At 40.2% G+C, this 21,691-nt stretch overlaps 1 protein-coding gene across 3 annotated transcripts in view; it reads right to left on the bottom strand.

The window, feature by feature from the left end:
• DAB1 (DAB adaptor protein 1) overlaps positions 1-21,691 on the bottom strand; it is a 471,110-nt gene that overhangs the window by 56,205 nt on the left and 393,214 nt on the right. For all 3 annotated transcript variants that reach the window (XM_030494712.1, XM_032920111.1, XM_030494713.1), the window contains 2 exons: positions 9,282-9,421; positions 6,906-7,004 (listed from right to left, as the gene is read on the bottom strand). In XM_030494712.1, coding sequence (XP_030350572.1) covers positions 6,906-7,004; positions 9,282-9,421 — 239 coding nt within the window. The remainder of the gene's footprint in view (positions 1-6,905; positions 7,005-9,281; positions 9,422-21,691) is intronic.

Genomic DNA, 21,691 nt, shown 5'->3' on the forward strand with positions numbered 1-21,691 from the left:
TCTCAGCATTTCAAAAATAAAAGTCACATTTGTCAAGGACAAAGAAAAGGATAACAACTGAGACAGCAGATGAAGAGAGGCAGGACTGGGTTCTAAACTGCAAGCACGACAATAAATGCTGTATTTCAGAACAGTTAAGAAGAATCTGCAAGATCTGGAGTTACCCTGCAACAACATTGAGTCAAAAAGGCTGCTATATTTACAGGGCTGAATAATGGATGATGCTGATGTTTTCCTCAATGTTCTGAAAGGAGGTCAGAGAAAGACCTTTGGGAGTCAGGATTAGAAGGCCTGGTTTAGCCACATTAAGCTTGAACTGCTGGCTAAATGTGTAAGGAGAGGGCTGGAGAGATAGGTCAAGATTTGAACAGAAGATGGCATCATTTGGTTTGACACAATAACCAAATTTATATTTGCAAATGAAGTAACTCTCATAAAAAGCATAGCAGGAAGAAAAAGAGATCAAGGACAGAGAACACCCAGGAAATCCCAGATGGAAACTGCAGGAGAGAAAAAGAAAAATTAGAAACACAGGGGCAAAATCCAGAGACAAGAGCAATGGAGACCAGGGGGAAGGACTTCATTCAAAACCAGTGGCTAAGTTAAGGATGCCAACAGAGTACTGCGCCTCATATCAACCATGGAGAGTCAAGCAGGAATTTTGGGAAGATAAGTTTCAGACAAAAAGGGGACAAACCCCACCTCTGGCCTGGAGCTGGAAGGAGCCCCCATCAAGGACCTTTAAGAATCTCCTGGCCAGTACTATGCTCTGGCCAACACAAAAATGCAGCGAACTAATCACATCATCTCTCCTGCTCACTGCAGAGCAAGTAGAGAGGGGATAAAATTAATTCCTTCTTTTATTTCTATTTTTAAATATTCAGAGACGCTCAGTGATAGAGACTTGACAGTTTGACATTTCATCTGCTCCAGCACATGTGCTTCAAGGAATAACTACAGATCCATAATCGTACCTCGATTTCTGGTCAGAGATGCCAGAACCAACAGATTTCCAGTAAAGTCAAGAAGTACCTTTGGTACATTTTAAATGAGGTATCTTCTGCCAAGAGTGAGAATTTTCATCTTGCTAAAATTTCCTTTCAGCCAAGTTTAGCTGTCCTGTTCGCAATCTATCAGCATAATTAACACTATCATTCACATCAAATGGAGAAGAGCAGCAAATCCAGGGGTTATCGGCACAAACTTGATATAGCTTCAGAACAAGCTAGAAAATGCTTTGCAGAAGTGTTACCAACAACTTTTGAAAAATCTGTGCATTATAAGGTCAAGAGAGCTTAAAAGGTCAGGAAGATGGGCAAGATGTAGGCATCTAAACCAGTGGCTGGACGATGTAAGAGCCATAATGTTATCTCACTACAAGAGAATAATCTGAAGGCAGCAAGATTATAACTACCCACTACCTGGTTTATTTATTTGGACATCATGAAAAGATAAAGCAGAAGCTCGACCACTAGTTCTGTGGCCAGCATGAAAAGGCAAATTAATCTGTTTTTGTACAAAACACTACAGGTAAGGTCTGGTCTCCCTTCCATGGAACAAGGAGGTATTATTCACTGAGTAATACCTTCTTAAGTAGGTAAACACTGTTCTCCATGAAAGTCACATAATCCTCCTCAAAGATAATAAAGGTTAGAGTAAGTGACAGATAACAAGAATGAGAATATACAGTCAACATGAAATGTATGTATTTATACGTCTGTTTTTTCTTCCTGGATTTCATACTGACAGCCTGAAGAAAATGGCTACAGATAAAATTAATAAAACATGAATAACACACTGCAACACTTCTCTGCAAGACTGTAACCCAAACAGACACTTACAGTATTCCTAGAAATTTTATAATCCCACAGGCTGTGCCCAAGCCCTGTATTTTGATAAATGTATGGGTCAACACATCTGAAAAACTAGCCAACCCCTCCAAAGTATTTAACAGACAATGCAAATGAAACTCAGTTTTAGGGTACTTATAGAACAAAATAGGAAAAATTGGGGACAGGGCTGTTATCTTCCTAAACTGGGTTACAATCTATTTACTATATTTCTCACAAATAAGATACTGATATAGCTCTGCTATGCTTTTTGGACAAACATGGAATATAGATTAATAATTAATAATAATGAATCTCTAACAATAGCTCATAGAAAGCTATATATTGCAGTATATTCTGGCAATTTGCATATCCATGAGCTGATACAAGATTTTACTTTAACAGAAGTAATTCTTTACTTAAACCCAAATAGTAATTTTTTGCTTTCATCTTATTTCTCTTTCATAGTCTGTGTTTTCCATTAGTCAACAGAATTTTGCAATTAGAAAGAACACAAGTTTAAAAGTCTACCTTATTATATGAACGTAGAAGAAAATGTTTTTCCAAGTATTTTATAGAATTTGATTGTTACTTTTAAATACATTTTCAGAAAGTAACTTCCAGTAAACAAAGATTTATTGTTACATAAATAAACAATGAGACAATTACAGCCTCTTTGTGGAGACCATATTAGTCACGCATGTCTAATGAAGCATTACTAAGCTATCGCAGGGAGATAGCCTGATGTGTGTGATTAACAAAATAATACTCATAAATAGCTAAGAACAATGATGGTCCTTTAAAAATTGTGCATATCCTTCTATACTCAGAGTTATGGGGGTTTTTAACCACTAAGTTCCACCCTGAAAAGGAGAATATTAACTAGAATAATGCAACTATTTCCATTTTTGCCTTCTACAGACCATGCTTTTGAAAATATCAAAGAATTCTCATGAAAGTCTACTAACAAAGAATGTATTTCAGCTTGAGATCTAACCAAGGTGAATATGACAAAATAAATGGTGGAAAAATATATTCATACAATATGCAGCGATGAAATCTCTGAAGTGGCACTAGGTAGAAAAAGTCTCGGTTTAATGAGAATTGTGGTAGGCTTTTTAAGTTAAAAATAATATGTATTGCCTTCAGGTGAGGCATATATTTGGCAAACATTCTGGAGAAAGCAAGTGAGACGACTGGCCAACATATGACAGAACACAAAAAAGGTACATTTATAGGAAAAAATAGGGTTGAAACCCATGTGCAATGACAGTTTTTGACATACAATAGGAAAACATTCTGTTAGTCAAATTAAATACAATTTTGGGAGTCTCAACAGCTCAACAACTCTCTCTGCGTCCAGCAGATGAGTGAGTCTATAGGACAACATACGCAACCTACAAACTTGTAGGGTCGATTCTACTAAGTAGGGCCCTTCCATCCCATTCTAAATACACTGACAAGTGTTTGAAAAGTGGCATGAAGGGACCCATTTAGATGAATCCATGGCATAGAATGATGGAATATAAGAGAGGAGTTATTATTTCTATGGCAGTGCCATAGATGAACTAAATGGTATTGCATCTACAGAGCAAACTCACAGCGAACCCTTCTTGTGTTTTTCTTGGTGAGATTAATTCTTCCAAGAATGATATTCCACCTTCAACCCAATCTCCTTCACAGATAAATGTACTCAAAGGGCAGAATTCCTGATGGCTGGAATAACAGCATTATTAAAATCAATATTTTTTGATGAATATTAGGTCTGGAACATATTAAGGAGAGCTATAAAATACCAGGGGAAAAACCTTGCTTATCATTTTCAGTAGTAACCCAACTACAGTCTTTCATCTGCAACGAATTACGGAGCAATTCCCCTAAATCATATGTATGAAGTCAGTTATGACACTGCCAGTTTTAAAAAATTTGCTAGTTTTGAGCTACAAATTGAGTTTTTATTGTGATAAATTAAAATCCAACAATGGCCTAAGATACTAAACATACAGAAGCCTACATTTTTTCCCCCACTATTTTTTCTCTATCACATCAGATTGACATTGTGGCAGACAGGATAGCAATAGCCAGTGATAAAAATTAAGAAATGACACTCTAGAGAGGTAAATAATCTTTCCAAATAAACAGCAAATTACTGCTCTGGCCCCAAATATCCTTTTGGGAATTCCAAAACCATGGCAACAGAACTAAGGGAGAAAGCATTGTGGGGGGCAAGGAGGGCTGTAAAAGGAGGAGAAAGCAAATCCAAGATTATCCAGGCTATTCCCTCATAAGGGCATATTTTTTTCCCTGCTGTATGAATGTGAACATCAGCCTTCAGACTTTATAAACGCTTAAGTTTAACCCAGATATCAGAAAATTAGTGTGAGCAAAACATAACCTTTTTGCAAGTGCTTTTGCTTCCTTCCCATCAAAAAAGCCAGGCTAAGCAATTGTACAACCCCAGCTTGTGGGATTTTTGCCAGCTTGTGGGATTTTCCTTGTTGCTTCTAAATCAAGGATGTGATTATCAGTGTCCTGCACCACCTAATTACATCATCCTTATTTTGCCTTGTAGGAAGCTCCACGTTATAGCAGTATTGCAGCTTTCTTTGGGGGTTACTTAAGCACACAGACATCAGCGTGAGACTACACAGGCAGTATTATTTACTATTACAACAGCTGACATCTCTTAGCATTACGGCAGGATGACACAAAGCTGTATGGCTGAGACAGTGTGCATCACCCCTAAACATTTGTCTCTTGTGCTTTGGAAAGCACCTTGCCTCAGTAGTGCTCCTGTGGGCTCAGGGAGCCCAGAGACACTGCTGGAGTCTGTCCATGACCTACTGATGTTAACCATGTATTTCAGATGTTAAGGCTGTATGTGACTACCAGCAGGAACGGGAATGAGATGGGAACGGGAATAAGATGACAACTGTAGGTTGGCAAAGCAGAGAGGGGCTGGATGAGAGACTATGAGAAGAATAGGTCCAGGATGTGATACTCTGGGACATGGAGAGACTCAAGCTGGGGAAAAAGCTGAAGGGATGGTGGCTGTGAAGAACTGGCAGAAGAATTCATGCACCCTGCTTCAAGACCTTGGCATGGAAAGCACGATTCTCCTGCTTTCAAAACAATGTGTAGGAACTGATGTTGAAAGTTCCCCATATCCCTCTGTCACAGTTCCTTTCAAGAAGGACAACTCAATATTCCTGTCCATCACTCTGGCAGCTCAGGGGCAGACATCTGGAAGGTGGATTTAAAGGTTTCAATCTACACCTCAGTGAGTGAGTGACAGAGCTACTATAAGGATGATACAGTCATGTCAGATTTAGAGTACAGGGTGTTGAAGTTATGAAATGAAGGAGACTTATTCTCATGTTCCCATCTCACCAGTTGAAGATAGAGCGTGCGGGATGCTGCAGGAAAGGCATTTTGGCTAAATGACACCTTTGTTTCTAAAACACATCCCTTTTTCCCTCTTTATTTTATGAAAAGACATCCAATGTTTGTGTATCATTCAGAGACAAGCACAAAAGGACTAGTTTTTCTTCTTTTTTATTTGTCCAAGAAAAGGCTTTAGTCTTAGGAAAGCAACTGTGGCCTCAGTGCAATTTGACATTTCTGAGCACAGGCTGTAACCTCAGCCAATGCTCTCTTAAACACTGCTTTTATATGAACACTTTACACATGCTATACACAACACATTCCAAATGAGCTTTTCATTACTAAGTACTTGTATTATGTATCAGTGAGCTCAATGACATTGATTTTCTAATAATATAAATTAACTGGCAAAGATAATTTCATCTACCATCAGTAGGGTCTTATTTCTGACATCATCTTAAATAGTTATTCTTTCAAAAGATTAAATCAAGAGCTTTTTAAAATTCAAGGCAGAGCTTAAACTGCTGTAAAGATCTTCTTAATTAGGATTAAAGCAGTTTGTGTGTTGTTGCTTTAGATCTAAGTAGTATAATATTTTGCTTAGTTTTCTTCTTTCAGAGCAATTTAAAAAAGCAAACATGCTATTGCTGTGGCAAAAGCTGCATAAGGCATAGATGCCTCCTGCAACCTCCTCGACCAGATGCTACTGGATGAGTTGCTGCTCAGCACCCTCAAACAACAACCTCAAACTTTCCAGCATCTTTTACCTCCAATTCCATGCAATATACGCTTTTTCTACCACTGACAATACAAAAGCTCTGCTTCTTATGGTCACCAAGTACCTCACAGGAGACCGCCATTGCTATTCATAGGAGTATATTGCATAATTTTGACTACAACTGCATTCATGTGGAATTACAGACCTGAAATAAATTCTTATGATTCCCCTGAGACATGTTCAGGTCAATCCCAGCAGAGTGTGTGCTGCTCCCAGGAGCCCCACAGCTCACATTGCTCTTCCTTTTTCCTCTCTGTCTCAGGTACCAATGGGAAAAACAAGCTTCACTCTCCTGGAGTTGTCTGCAGCTGCCTGTGCCAACTTGCCTTCTTGCCCTCACTTCTCTTGACACAAGGAGCCCAGTCCAAGGCAATTTTAGCCTTTAAGCCTATCTCTTGTCATTAGATTCTCAAAACTCACTTGACCTGTATTACCACAGAGCCTTAAACAGCATTCAGAAGATGGGTGTGGTTGGGCCCAGGCTGGATAAGAAAACCCATGCAGGCAGACATACCAATCTATACCATGCATTTCTGAAGTCTTCTACAAACAGCAGGCTGGTATTTCCAAGAAGCCATTTTTTATCTGGCAGAAGGAAAACAAACCCCCTGTTGCCACTTTCTGGGCTCAGAACTGGGAGTGTTTATACACCTAAGGAGCATCAGCTGTGTACTCAAGTGGTTCTGCAGAAATATCCAGGACAAGGCTTTACAATAAACCATGTCCTCATGCTACACTTCACACCTCAGCTATCTAACGGCTCACGGTGATATATGATAACCCTTTATAAAGCTGCTCAGATGCTTCAGGTGTGCTTACACCAGTGAGATATTACTGCCCAGCAAGGAAATGCTTTTAAAGAAACATCCCTGAAAATACTCAGTGTTGTTCCATCACCTGGTTATTTTACTTACCCCCGTCTTCTCATCGAAGATTTTGATTCCCCCAAAGGAGACTGTTAAGAAGACTTTTTGTTTATGTTCTCCCTTCGAACGAGCCGCAGCAACAATTCCCTATTGAAACAAAGAACAGTTTGGCTGGTTTCATTACTCTTCCAGATGCCACAGCAGAGCACAAGGATTTGCTTGTGAACGATTCACCACTTTTCTAGGAAACTGTAAGGGCTTTCCAGGAACAGTGCCCCTCTTACTTCTGGCTTCCTCCCTTTTTTCAAGGTACCACATCTCTTGAAGCATTTCAAATGTGCTCCCACTTCCAACCCCTGCACTAGCTAATCCTCCATGAAATTTGTTTTCATGGAAGGAAGCTGAAGGTCATTTCTAGTACGCTTTTCCCAGCTACAAGCTGTTTTGTTTTCATCCTTCTTTTAAAGAAAATAAACCAACAAGCAGTGGAGGTAAAAAAATGCCAACAACTTCAGCTTACTTCATGGGCACATTCACCTGAGTAGGCAAATTGAGCTTTTTATAGAAGAAAAATATTCTTCTCAAAATCAAACTACACCTCTACTGTAAAAAACTGGTATTGAGGGTTAGTTTTTTCATGATCTCAGGCTATTACTTTGTAAGTGAAGCTGCTGATATGCTTCTCATGTATTATTCTCCCACATAATAGTAACTTCTGTTTCTACCTTCTCAGGAGCCTGCCCTGACCAATAATACTGTCCTAAGATGAAATGTAATAAATTGCACTAGTAAATAAATGAAGATATTTAGCCTTTATCTGGTACTCTGCAATTTCAACATGTTTTTTATGTTGCGTTTACAGACATTACACAGCCACGAAAATAAAAGAGAAAAAAATCAGTCATTTATCAAAAGTCACCCCAAAACTTTATGGCTGGCTTAAACTGCTACGTTTCTAGAGTCCATAACTTCATGCTATGCTGCCTTATACACAAACATGAATTCCTAATGCCCCCTTCCCTTAACAGTTGTAGTCATCTCCCAGTACTGTTTAGATCAACCTTGCCACTGTGCAGACAGGTATCAGGCAGCTGGGAGATGTGGAAATGGTAATCCATGGAGGAGAGAGACAAAAAGGCTTGTGCAGCAGAACAGTGACAACTCTCCCAAATTGCTTCTAGGAGCTACGAAATGATGAGAAATAGCCAGGATACAATTAAAACAGATAGGAATATTGTGGCAGATGTGACATACCAACAGTGCACCTTTTAGAGTAGATTAGCTTCTGCTTGCCATAAATGTTTGTAACTGATTTGTAAATTATCTACCAGATCTTGCTTTTAGATTGTTGAACCGTAAGATGTATGTCACCCTTTGCTGTTTCTTCATGAATAATTTATTCCTCCCAGTTCCTTGGGACTGGAACCCTGCTGGTTGGGAGTGTAAAAGATATCATTTAGTGATTTCTCCTCCTGAAAAAATCAGCAATGGAAAATCCATCAGCTCTCTTGGCAGAGGGCTGGGGAAAGGACTGGAAGGAAAAACACCCAGGATTTTATTCCTAGACCTAGCTTGTAACCTTGTAATGCAGATGGGAAACCAACACTGCACTCAAGGAAAACACAACTTATCCTGCCTCCTCAGTGATCCCAGCTTTTCCAGATGTCCCAGGATGAGGTAAAGGATGCTTCCTATAGGGAACTGTTAGGCTTTTTGAGGGTTGTAAGAAAAGACTCAGACAAAGAAGGACGTCTATCAGGCTCCAGAAAGTCCACCCTCCTACACCACTAGTACTTTCAGACTGTGTACATTCTGAGTTTGCAGTCTGCTCAAAATCTGCCTTTGTCACTGCTCCATTTCTTCCCCCAAACTCTGCGGACTCACCTTAACCTTCTAATCCTCTGTCCTCTCAGAGCACTGCCTCCTGATTTTGTAACCTATCAACCCTGCCATTACAGATGCAAGACATTCTCCTCCCATTTAGGAGACTAGTTCCTCTCTATATCTGGCTACCTACACCCCATACTCACCCCTTCCTTCCTATCCTGACAGGAGATAATGGTCAAAGGCAGGGCTATAGTCAATTAGCACTGCCATATAAGATGTTCTGATATACCATTTTTCTTCATAGTGGTTTACCTCCCCTTTTGCATAATAGAATTATTCAATTTACAGATGTGTTGTTTATAATTTGTGGACAAATTGCAGTGGTGTCAATCATGAATAACTACTGAACTCAGAGAGAATGTACTAAAATTTAACTGGGATAAGCAACACCAGCCAGGAATTCATGTAAAATTGGCTGATGTCAATACATAATTAACCAGAGTGAGACAGTGTCATGAAAGGAGAATGAGTAAAAGTTCAAGCTGAAACTTGCTCCCTTTAATTCCACAATATTAAACATTAAAAGTTTCACTGCACCTTGAGCTTCATCATGGAGTCTTGGCATAACTTGTCTCCTCGTGCCGCAGAAACCTCATCTATCCCAATCAGTTTTGCTTTGTATCGAACACCGTCACCTTTAAACCTCTTTATTAAAGTGGCTTCACTGCGATCCTGACCTGAAAAGACATAAGGGAAACAAGGAAATTTACTTGAGTGCAGAGGAAAATAAATGAATAAATACTCACAATTAAGTGGCAAATTAGATTTAGCTCCTACCTCAACACCTTAACATGCAAACATTTCAATAAAATTAGAAGAAAATTAGTTCGATACAAGCTCTTGGCCTTACTACCTCAAATGAATTCTCAGTGGAATTGGTGCCATATAAAATCTTCTGTACGAAATTTGCACACAAATTAGGTTTACAGAAAGAAGAGATAAGCCTGAATCAGACCTCATGGATCTGAAAACTTCTGATCTGGATGGGTTGTTTTAATCCCAATACATTTGAGAATTCTTAATTTTGCAGACAAAACTAATAGAAACATGCTACTTCCGTGTATACCAACTTACCTAACAGTATCAGCAATATTTACACTATTAACATTCGAATGATGGCAAATCAAATGATATTATTTGCTTATAGAATATTGCTGCTCTTAACCCCCCACAAGTAATACTGTCTCCTTGTTCTCTTCTTTCTGCTTATAGACATATACAGGAACAACATAACTAGCAAAGTCAGCTCGCACAGGCTCGCCTCACCCTGAGAAGCTTAAAAAAAGGCACAAGATGTTTCTTAATATAAAAGCAATCTGGGAGTAAGATAGCATAGTACTGATAAGGCCATTTGTGCTAGTTTTGGCTGGGCTAGACTTAATTTTCTTCATGGTAGCTGGTACAGAGCTGTATTTTGGATCTGTGCTGGTAATGGTGTTGATAACACAGGGATGTTTTAGCTACTGCTGAGCAGTGCTTACACACAGTCAAGGTCTTTTCTGCTATTCTCCCCACCAGTGAGCAGGCTTGGGGTACACAAGAAGTTGGGAGGGGACACAACTGGGACAGCTGATCCCAACTGACCCCAGGGATATTCCATTCCATATGATCGCATGCTCAGCATATAAACTACAGGAAAAGTTGGCTGGGGGCCATTGCTTGGGGACTGCCTGGGCACCGGCTGGTGGTGAGCAATTGTTCTTCGTTTGCATCACTTGTTGTTCTTGGGTTTTACTTTTCTCCTTTTTTTTTTCTTTTGTTAATGTCCTTTTAATTACAATTGTTATATTCTTATTATTATAATCATAAGAAGCGTGCTGCATTATTATAATAATCAAAAGAAGCTGCATCCCCAGAGCGTGCGCAGCAGGTCAAGAGAGGGGATGCTCCCCCTCTACTCTGCGCTGGGGAGAGCCCCCCCCCCCAGTCCTGTGTCCAGCTCTGGGGGGCAACAACACAAGAGGGATGTGGAGCTGCTGGAGCGAGTCCAGAGGAGGACACGGAGATGCTGCGAGGGCTGGAGCAGCTCTGCTCTGGAGCCAGGCTGAGAGAGCTGGGCTAGGTCAGCCTGGAAAAGAGAAGGCTCCTTAAGGAGAGACCTTAGAGCAGCTCCCAGTGCCTAAAGGGGCTACAAGAAACATGGAGAGGGGCTTTGGACAAGGGTCTGTAGGGACAGGACAAGGGGGAATGGCTTTGAACCGAATGAGGTGAGATTTAGATCAGACATAAGGAAGAAATTCTTCCCTGTGAGGGTGCTGAGGCGCTGGCATAGGTTGCCCAGAGAAGCTGTGGCTGTCCCATCCCTGGCAGTGTTCAAAACCAGGCTGGACAGGGTTTGGAGCAACCTGCTCTAGTGGAAGGTGTCCCTGCCCGTGGCAGGGTTGGAACCGGATGAGCTTCAAGGTCCTTTCCAACACAAACCATTCTAGGATTCTAGGATTATTATTATTAATTTATTTCCATTATTAAACTGTTCTTAACACATGAGTTTTCTCACTTTTACCCTTCCAGTTCTCTTTTCCCCATCCTGCTGGGGGAGGAGTGAGCGAACAGCTGTGTGGTGCTTAGTTGACGGCTGCAGTTAAACCATGACATCAATGTACATTAATTACAACACTCAGACTAGCCTGAACCACATGATTATGACACTACAGCAACCCATGAACAGGACATTTTTGCCAGGAAGACATTTCCCCCCCCCCAAGTATCTGCAGAATAGTTTATACTGTGTCTTAGATGGAAGAAATATGTTAGTTAGGGAATCAGTCTTCCTAAAATTGATTAAAGATATATTTTGCAGCTGTCTGTGGAATTTCTTGCTAGGACTTCAAAAAACCAGCAGTGAACTGTAAATAATAGCAAGCCAACAAGTAACCAAACAACCAACTTCCAAGGCACAAAGAAGCAAGCAAAAAGGTGAGATCTTAAAGAATTTGAGGTTTCTCAGACCCAATACATTACGCCAGAAAACTCACCTAAAAATGGACGGATGTTGCTAAAATTTATACTATTACCACCTAGGAGCTCTACTCACAGATTTTGCCCCATCCTTCTAGCTATTGTAAAAACAACGGGCTAGAGTCTGCTATAAATGAACCACAGGTAAGAATCTAGTCTTGGACACCTATATTGGAGAATTTTGGATTAAATTTTCTCCAAAGTTTATTCCTATTTGAAAGGTCAGATTTAAGCTCTGAAAAAATTTATAAAATCTGCTTCTGTGCAGCTGGTTCTGATAAGCAGAAGTACAGAAGTTTTGGGAGGAAAAAGCCATCCTGATTTACATTTCGATTAAAAGCACCTTTTTCAGCAGTCAACATTTGGGTCAACTTTGCTAGTGTTACACACCCACAAAGTGGATGAATAAACCGGGTTCAAAACTATGGAACTGTAATTTTAAACACTATAATGAGAAAAACTAGAAGCGTATATGACAAACGAAGAGTACTTCCAAATGACGATACTCATTTGGCTCTCCTTCCCCTGGAGTACAGCATATGCTGTGAATTGATGATGGACTAAGTGTATGCTGAAGAATAGAGCTATTTTAAGCAAATTGGGATCTTTGAGTGTGTTTGAGAACACAAATACTATTTCTTTCAATGAAAAATGTCAGCTCAAAGCAATGTTTCAATACTTCATTTATAGCCCCTCAAAAACAAGGCAACTGGTAAGTGTTGCTGTGACAGTTCAGCGGCCACCGTTTCCCTTGATTTCTTTTCATTCCTGCTCCCACAAGAGAATTAAACAGGGTTGAAACTTCATGCTTTTACATCCTATTTTATTAAAAAAACCCCAAAACCTAATGAGACACAAATGATAAATCAGAAACTTGAAGTAGTGCTAATATCATTTCCCAGGGCAATACCGAGGCAGATGTTGGCACCATCAACTAAAACCCATTTTCCACTTTCAGCCTCCAGAGTGGGGCAGGAGGGAAAACATCTGGAGACATAACAAAGTACAACAATAACAGTGGACTTTTCCATATGTCTTTTATGCTTGCAAAGATACCCTGTTGATTTTTAGTAAATAAAATCCAATTCCAACAGCTTCCTCGACAACAATTTTCAACCTTACGTCTCTGTTACAGCCAGAGGCAGCTGTTAGCTAATAGCATAAGCATGTAAGTGTTCAGGAGTGTTTCCTGGGTCTGAGACACGACAGCGACCTTGCATTCATCAGTTACTTGAATATTTATACTTATTCCAACCTCTGATCTGTTTTGCTGCACGTAACTAAATCCCTGACATTAATAGCCCATTCAAACACAACTTATGGCTGTGTTTGCTGACGTACAAGTCCCATGTCAATTATGACCCAGATTAAGAAAGATGAAGTGCTTTTGGGATAAATGACTGGGAAAAAATCATCAACATGAAAATGATGTAGATATTTTAAACTGCAGTGGAAACTACACATTATTGGAGACTACAAATTCATCTGTAAAACCCTACAGCATATGCCCTACGAAAAAGCAGAGAGGATGCACACACACACACTGCCCTATATTATAAATGAGCCATCTGCAACAGTCACCATTTCTCAGCATATATCCAGATCCCCCCTGATCTATGCTCATACTGTATTTCCAAATTTTGGTGCTGTAATCAGCACTGATAAACCTTCTACCTGCTTGGAAAAGTACCATATGACAAACACCATCAGTATGGTTGATTTTACAGCACTCTTGAGACGGGAGGGTGATACTTCATTTGCACACTGGGCACTTCCAAGTCCAGACTCTCATAAACATCTCATAATTTAAACAAAAAAGTTTTATTTTTAATGACAGCTCTTGAACAAGGTTCTTTCTGTGTTTGAAACTGCATAAATGAGAGATGTCTGAATCATGAGACTGTAATTCTTAAGCTTCAGAGGAGGGTGAATGATAACACTAAACCTGAGAGCTGTCCCTATGCCAGAAACCCACCCAGGAAAGTTCGGCCTCTTTCCTTCCATATAATAAGCAGAGACAATCTTCTTTGCAGCTCCTGCTTTTGTCAGTGGAGACTCAGCTCTCCAGCCGCTGCACTTGCTCAGTCCCAGCCTACGGGAAGGATTATCCTGTATGTGGGGCTGCACTTACTGCCAGAGCTCAGTTGTATTTGAATAAGCCACATCTTGGGGCTTTCACCGTCAGCTTGCCTTCCTCAAACTACAAATAACATCTCAAGGGTAGGAAGGGGGACATTCACAAATCAACTAAGAAGATTTTATGGAAAACTGAAGCTTGAGGTCTCAAATCATTACTAGACCATACTCTACAACAAAACTAGAAGCACGTGTTTAATAGCAACCACTTCTTTCCACAACACTTTCCCTGAGATCTCATTTTAGGATGTCTTGACTAGAGAACACCACAGTTGTCAAAGTCACTGCTGGGTGAGCAGCTGATGCCTATCCCAGTTGTCCACTATCCCCTGCACAGATAGGGATCTGCCCAGTGTTCTTCAGAGGCCCGGCACCACTATGTCATTCTAAAATGATCCTAAACTCATTTTTTGTGTTTAAACCTTTTTTAACTTCAATGGGTGTTTTCCAATGGTTTGCTAAAATGCTTTCATAAATTGCCTTTCATAAGCAAAGAAATATCCCAAGCACTTGTTCAAAACTCAACACAATCCAAAATGGAACAAGATTATCCACAAAACAAAAACCTATTTGATTTTCTTGCCCCAAACTGAGGAAAAAATGCAAAAGCTAAAAACCCACTGACAACATCACACAAATCCAGTTTACAAAGGTGATCACTTTTAATTAGAAAATGTGTTGCTGATGATGTAGGCAAACAAATGTTTTGTTTGCAGCATATAGATTTGTAATCCTCAGAGACCCTTAAAATATAAATGTAAGTATATTCTATAGATGTCACCGTTCACCTTTAAGCTGTATGTGTTCCAGCTGGACCCACTGCTCCTGCATGAGTAGGAAAGCATGACCTTTGCTGCCAAGTTCTGACATTGCACTTGGACTTTCACAGTCTTTTAAGAGAACAATAAATCCCCAGAGCCGGGTGATGCAATGTGCTTCTGTGCTTGCATCTAAAGTAGAGAGATAGGCTTATCATCCTGATTAGCCTTAAGGTTATCCATTGCACTACAGCTACTGTAGAAGTAATAAACAAGGTTTTTAACTCAAGTTAATAATTTTTATTTAAGGCAATATAGCTTAATTTAATGAAGATTCCCTCAAGCAAGCTAGAAAGAGACCTGGAAACAAATCCCCAAGTACTCAACCCAAGTACTGCAAGTACATTCAATCCCACTATGTGACAGGTAAACAGTCCAAGAGGAACATAAGCTACTGTGGAAGATCCAGGCCAGAGCAGCCCCAGTTGCGTGCCAGAGGTGGATGCTCCCAGGTAGCACCCAGCAGCAAGAGTCACTGGAGCTGCCTGGAGAGTTGCTCCCAGGGTGTCACTATCACAGCAGCACCCCAGCTTCCATTCAACCGTGACTCTGACATCAAGAGGGAGCACTGTGCTTGCATTAAGTTATCTGGCTCAACACAATGCTCTTAGTTTTGCAGACTGCAGCTCAACGCAAGGTTTTCCTCCTAGGCACTGGGTATTTTGGTGAGTGTTTCAAGAAGACTCATCCTCGCTCTTGGTACTAGTCAAGGATTACACTTGATTTTGGCTCTTAGCCCAAAAGGCCACCAAACTAACACTGTATTAATATGGCAACATGTAGAGCAAATGCTGTTCCTTCTCCCAGGGGATCTGTAAGTGAGTGTAATTCATAAATAGGAAAAGAAAACAAATCAAAGCATCACAGCAATAGGCATACTAGTGCTTTTACTGTATGTTCTTACAACACACTAAGCATTCTTCATAGAAGCTAATCTAAACCAATAGCCCTGGAAATGGCTATATCCTTTATTTAAATGTGGGAGGCCCTCAGGGCATAATCTGAATTTCTTGATTTTACGACTGTAAAATATATAACGATATTACCACCAAAGTCAATAACATGCTCCAGGCAATCAATTCACTGAAGAACGACACACCACTGTCCGGCTTTTTTTCCTTTCCTAACTAATAAACTGTCAACGTTGTATCCATCGCACATTCAAATTATAAACCTGAAATAACACCTCCTTATATCTCATCGGGCTGAAAAACAATCACATACGCACTTATAAACAGCCCACGTCTTCATGGGGACAATTAGCATTTTTATAGCACACACACAGTGGAAAATAGAAAACACTGCAGTGTACAATGACCTCTAAGATGCCGCACACACTGAAGATTACTAAATTTATTGCTAAGTGGAAGATATTTCCCATTAGCTGTGCACTTATCCACCCCTATGCCCACATATATATGCATCCATAATTTTATGTATTTGCACATATGCGTACACACATGGCGCACAGCTTCATTTGGTATCAATTATCTGAAGAAAATTCACAGTAATTTTAATCAACTACAGATTTCCTTAGGGGGCGAAACAAAAAGTGCATAAGCAGGTGTAAAAGAGAAAATATTCACACATAATTATATGTACCTTTCATACAGCAGCAACTAAACAGCAATTCATGACGGCATCATGAAAAGCTCAAACAGCTTATTCTCCTCGATGGAACATTTTTCTCAATGGCTTCACAGAACTGCGAGTCCAATAGAGAGGGCTCAAAAGTATCCACCACAAAAAGGGTTGGATCTTGGGCTTGGGATGGAAAGGACCTTAAGATCATCTAGTTCCAACCCCCCTGCCACAGGCAGGGAGACCTTCCACTAGAGCAGGTTGCTCAAGGCCCGTCCAACCTGGCCTAGCAGTATCTAGCAGTGTATGTGCACACAATTTAACTTCTGGTGTTATCACTAGTATTCTCTTCTTCTAACAATAGTTCTCATATAAGTGTCTTGCAATTAGCCTTTTTTAACCTTTTTTTGAACAAGAGAGTTACTTAAGGGTTTAATTTCAAGATCTATGATTCACCTCAAGTGACCAGAGTACGTTTGCAATCACTGCCGTCTTCTAAATGAAGATGTACTTTGGATTTCACACTTTATTTCATTGATAAAGGCTGCTTCCTAGCAACTGAAAAACCTACTGGTGTAGTGAAATGCAATCTGTTTACAGAGGTGGATTACAACCTTAAAAAGCATGCTAAAATTTTACAGAGAGTAAGTACCTCCTCTTTCCTATATAGGATCCCATACAAAATCTTGGTTGCAATATATGAGTACAACTGGAATGCAAACTTCTTTTACCAACTTATAGGGAAACTCTTTAAAAGTCTGCAAGATGTTTTGGAATGCTTTTAACTTATCCAGCTGCCTTGCTGTCAACAAATGAACCCTTGTTGGGGTCTAATGTATTGACAAAGTGATACTGCCACAGAACAAGTACATAAAACCTCAGTAAACTACCTTTTAAACCTCCCCCTGCCAAGAACCCTACGTCTTCCTATAAGCTGCCCTTGCCCAAGAGTGCTGTCAGGCAGCACGCAAGCCTCCTAGCATGAGGAACTAGAGGGAGAACCTCCCTCCTTCTCGCTGTTCCTTCAGTTCTCTTGTTCCTTCTGCTCAGAAAATGCTCCTTTTGACAGCGACACAAGTATTTTTCTTGAATGTAAAGACCAAGAATATTTCTAAGGAAAATGATAAACCATTTAAAGAGGGGACACAGAAGCCACTCTGAAGGCTCAATGAACTTCTATTATGGTTAAATTTAAACACATTACCTACAATTTTAAGCACAGATAAGGGCTCTCCAGGAAAACTCAATCATCATTCAGACTATCATCTCAGCAGTACTTCCCAATTGTTCAGCACTGCTATTCACAGTAACCTCCAACTGAGAGATTTTATGGCTTCTGGCATTATTAGCCTGTGAATTACTGTACTCAAAGACACCTACACATCCCCACTCTTAGAACCAAGTTTCCTATGTAAGTAAATAAAACGTCCCCATATTATTTGCTGTCTTTGATAGGAGCTTTATGAGCAGAGATGTCATTCACAAGGTGACAGCAGTTGCCAAGTTTTTATCCTAACGCTTTGTGCTCTACACAAGCTAATACAAAACAAGATGTACACTTTACTGTCTCCAAAGCAAAACAGTTGCATGGACTAGATTAAATTATTTCTTTATAATACAAAGAAGTATGTGTGAGTATGTCAAGAGAAGGAATCAATTATTTACAGAGAAAGCCTCGGTATAAAATAATGTTTGATTAAAATTTTGGACAAATCTCAGTGATGGAGAGTCTAGGGGAGCACACAGGAGATGGCAGTGATTGAGCACACGCTCCATGAGCAGATGACAATGCACTCATTTTAGTTTTAGCCAGAAGGCTCACTGGTCGATTTTATTTTCTTAGATGGTCTTTGAGATGACAGTATATGGGCACATCCTCAGACACAGAAATGACCAAAAGCTGAATGTAATTAAACTTCCTTTCAGCCTCTGTACCATACAAGTCTTCATAAATCTTTGAAAGCCATTTTGTTAGGTGCCTTTTTACAGCCTGGATGCAGAAGTGGCTAAAATCCCAAATTCTACACTGATTTGAATTGAAATGAGACACTACAATATAACTTCATTTTGGGGTACCAGCCTTGTTCAGTGAATCCCAGGGAACAACCAAAAGTGAAACAAGGAAAACCTGGTGTGCGTTTTCCGCTGTTAGAGATTAAGAATAAAAATGATGTTTTCTGGACAACTAGAGGTGAAGGGAGTGGACCGGTATCTGTGGATTCTCCTCTTTAAAAGACAGAAGATAGTTTAACAAACCGTTCACCTTGTGTTTCAAAGCTGGGGTATATGTTTAAATCAAGCAGACATCAAAATGTCAGGTAAATAAAGCCCTTGGGAAAACAGGGTCATCAAACAGTTCATTCCTTACCCACTTGCCTACATGTGAGTATGAAATCTGTTGCTTCTGAGACAAAAATCAACTAAGGAGAGGTAATTGATTTTACAGTGATCTTTAATTGCTATTAATATGTGCACTGCATTTGGAGGGAGCATGGTAAAAGCCCAGGCACTTTGAAAACCAATGGACCTGTTAGACCTGCACTAACACCACCAAGCAAAACAGTCCTAATAGGTTAGTCAGTAGACACCATCCATTGCCAAGCATCTCTATAAAGGGCTTCCAAAGCAGCAAGGAGAGGTCAGTTCAAATAGTGCTGCTAAATTACCTCATTTCCCAACCAAAACTTGCTGGGGAAAAAGAAAGTGACTCAAAATTGCCTTGCCTTCCAAGCTCCATTGTAGTACTGAGAAGCACCATAAAGCAGCTGGAAGATTAGCCAACGCTAGGAAAACTGATCATTTAAAGACAAACATCTAAATAATTATTTTGTATGTGAACACGCAACAAGATTTGCAGAGTTGCTGAATTCCCCTGCCTCTCTTTAATCCTACAAGAACTAAAATTGCTCAGAACTTAGGAAAAGAAAAATCAAGCTGCTTTTATGTGTCTACCTGTATCTGGCTTCAAGAATGCAGTTTTCAAGAACAATTTTAATTAGACTTTAACTAATCCAGGACACAGACATGCGTGCGCTTACACGTGGCACCTCAAAGTCATGTTGAGACACACAAATTCACCATTTACACTTCAAAGCCTACAAATAAATTCTGTTGATGAGTCTATCAAAGAGTTTAGGTTTTGTTATGTATCAAGAAAGAAAAAGGGTGGAGAATCAGTTCACTTCATACAAATGCCAAATTCTTGTGCTGCCCCAAGAGAAATGTTAATTCTTCAGTACTACAAAAAGAACAAGTTAAGAAAAGGTTATGGTCTGCTGATTAACATTCCCAAATTTCTCACATGTTCAAGAAGAAAAAAACTCTTTCCATTCAAGACAACTAATTACACACACTAAAGTCCCCAAAGAAAAGAGCAATAGCCCATAACAGCTAAAACAGGAGGACAAAGCCATTCGTTGATTTACACTTTACCCTCCCTGCCAACACCGTGGTCTCCTGCATCCGTGCTATGAGCACACACAGAAATGGGATTGCACACCACAGTGAATGAAATCATTGCCATGTGCCAGGGCAACCTCTCTCCTCTTTGTCAATGTAGAACTTGATTTTGTTGAAGACACATGCCAGTACTCAGTAGAACAGTTACAAAATGGTGCAGTAGATCACAAGAGGCTATAAACATCTACAAACTGCAGTCTGATGGTTGTGCTTCTGCTCCTTGAATGGTTTGGTTCACTGTTGCAAATGAAGTCACACCTAAACCATTGGACTTATCCTTCTGGGGTAGAGAAGGTGAACATCGGTCTCAAATGAAGCATAAAAGCTCTCCCACTTGGCCTCCTCTGAACCTCAACCCCATCTCACCTCTCACTTCACTTAACCCCAATAACACTTAACCCTCGATACTGCTGAGCAAAGACTCCAGAAAAGCTGCATCACGCAATGTGCTGTAACAGCAAGTACATCACCAATGTGACAGTACAGCTTCAGAATCACCCTGCACCTTTCTTCCTATGGAATTAGTGGCACAGACAATTACATTTGGATTTCTTAGTTGTTCTGATGATACTAGTAAAAAATGCAGTTCTGGAATGTACAGACCCTTAAGTTTCTGGCTTAAAAAAGCTCGCGCCAGGGCCATGACATTAGAGGGAGCATGTGGCCTCAGGAGGGAGTTATGTACCCACCTTAAAAAGCCTACTCTTACATAGAAAGAGGTAAAAAACCCCAAAAGAAATGTTTAAAATGCACAGTAAATAGATTTGTAGAGATTATCCTATGATCACATTAATAAGAAAAGCAGCTGCTATTTATATTCCACGGTCAAATGGAAATACCAGTATTCACCACATGGCAGTCAACAAAAAAAACAAACCACTGTTTCCCTGCTGAAATTGTTCACATTTTGTTATCCAATGTTTCAGGAAGGAAATTATTTTCATTTTGGCCTCCCACTGCCTCTGCAACATCAGAGAATGTCTCTCTCTGTTGGAGAAACAATAGGAAGCAAAGAGGAAAGCAGCTTTTTTCCTGAGACTTTGGGCTAAAAAACGCCATCAATTTCAAAATTACAACAGTGGCAAAGTGCTTCTTTCAATCTGGTCCTTTCATTTTTGCCTCCTGCTGCCGTTCCTATTGTCAAAGTGGCAGCAGGAGGCAAAAATGAAAAGACTACTGCCAGCAATCACCCTTGGGCAAAGCGTTAATAAGAAGTAAAACACCCCTGTGCCATAACGAATTCCAGAGGTAAGAAATTGGGGCTTGCACATCTCTTGCACATCAGGGTAACTCTTCTGTTTCTGGAACTCCATTGATCAGGCATCAAGGAGCCAAAGTGTTTGGTCTGGTACCCAGAAAAAGAATGAAACAGAATATTAGTAGAAAAGTAATAAAATACCACACACACACACACACACAGAGATTACTTCAAGTGCAAGGAAGGGAAAATAAGCAACTGGGAAAAGCTGGGACAATTTCAAGACATTGGGTAAATGGGTTGAGCTGTAAGGGCACAAGGACCCAAGTGACCCTGAAGCTAATCTAGAATCAGAGAATCACAGAATGGCTTGGGTTGGAAAGCACCTTAAGATCACCTAGTTCCAAGCCCCCTGCCACGGGCAGGGACGCCTCACACTATACTGTGTTTTAAGCTAGAACGTTTGAATCCAAAGTGCCAGTTGGCATGTGAGGGGAAACAGGGCAAAAGACCAAAGCAGAGTGCTTAGTACTACTAAAGTTTTACACATTTTAACAAATTTACTGAGCCACCTGCACACCAGTCCAGTATTTCAGAGCTATTCATCTAAAGAAGAGCAGAAAGGTACAGTGCGACCACAATGAAATCACTAACAACCCTCCTTCCAAACACTCTGCAAGCCAGAGAGAAGCTCTTGAAAAGGGTGACTATAACTAATCCAGCCAAATAATCACCTCAGTCTCTTGCCCTTTGGTGATGATTCTAAAGAACCCAAGATGCCCAACTGCAAATCAGTG

This window comes from Strigops habroptila, chromosome 8 (assembly GCF_004027225.2).
Source record: "Strigops habroptila isolate Jane chromosome 8, bStrHab1.2.pri, whole genome shotgun sequence".
In the NCBI taxonomy this organism is placed as follows: Eukaryota; Metazoa; Chordata; class Aves; order Psittaciformes; family Psittacidae; genus Strigops; species Strigops habroptila.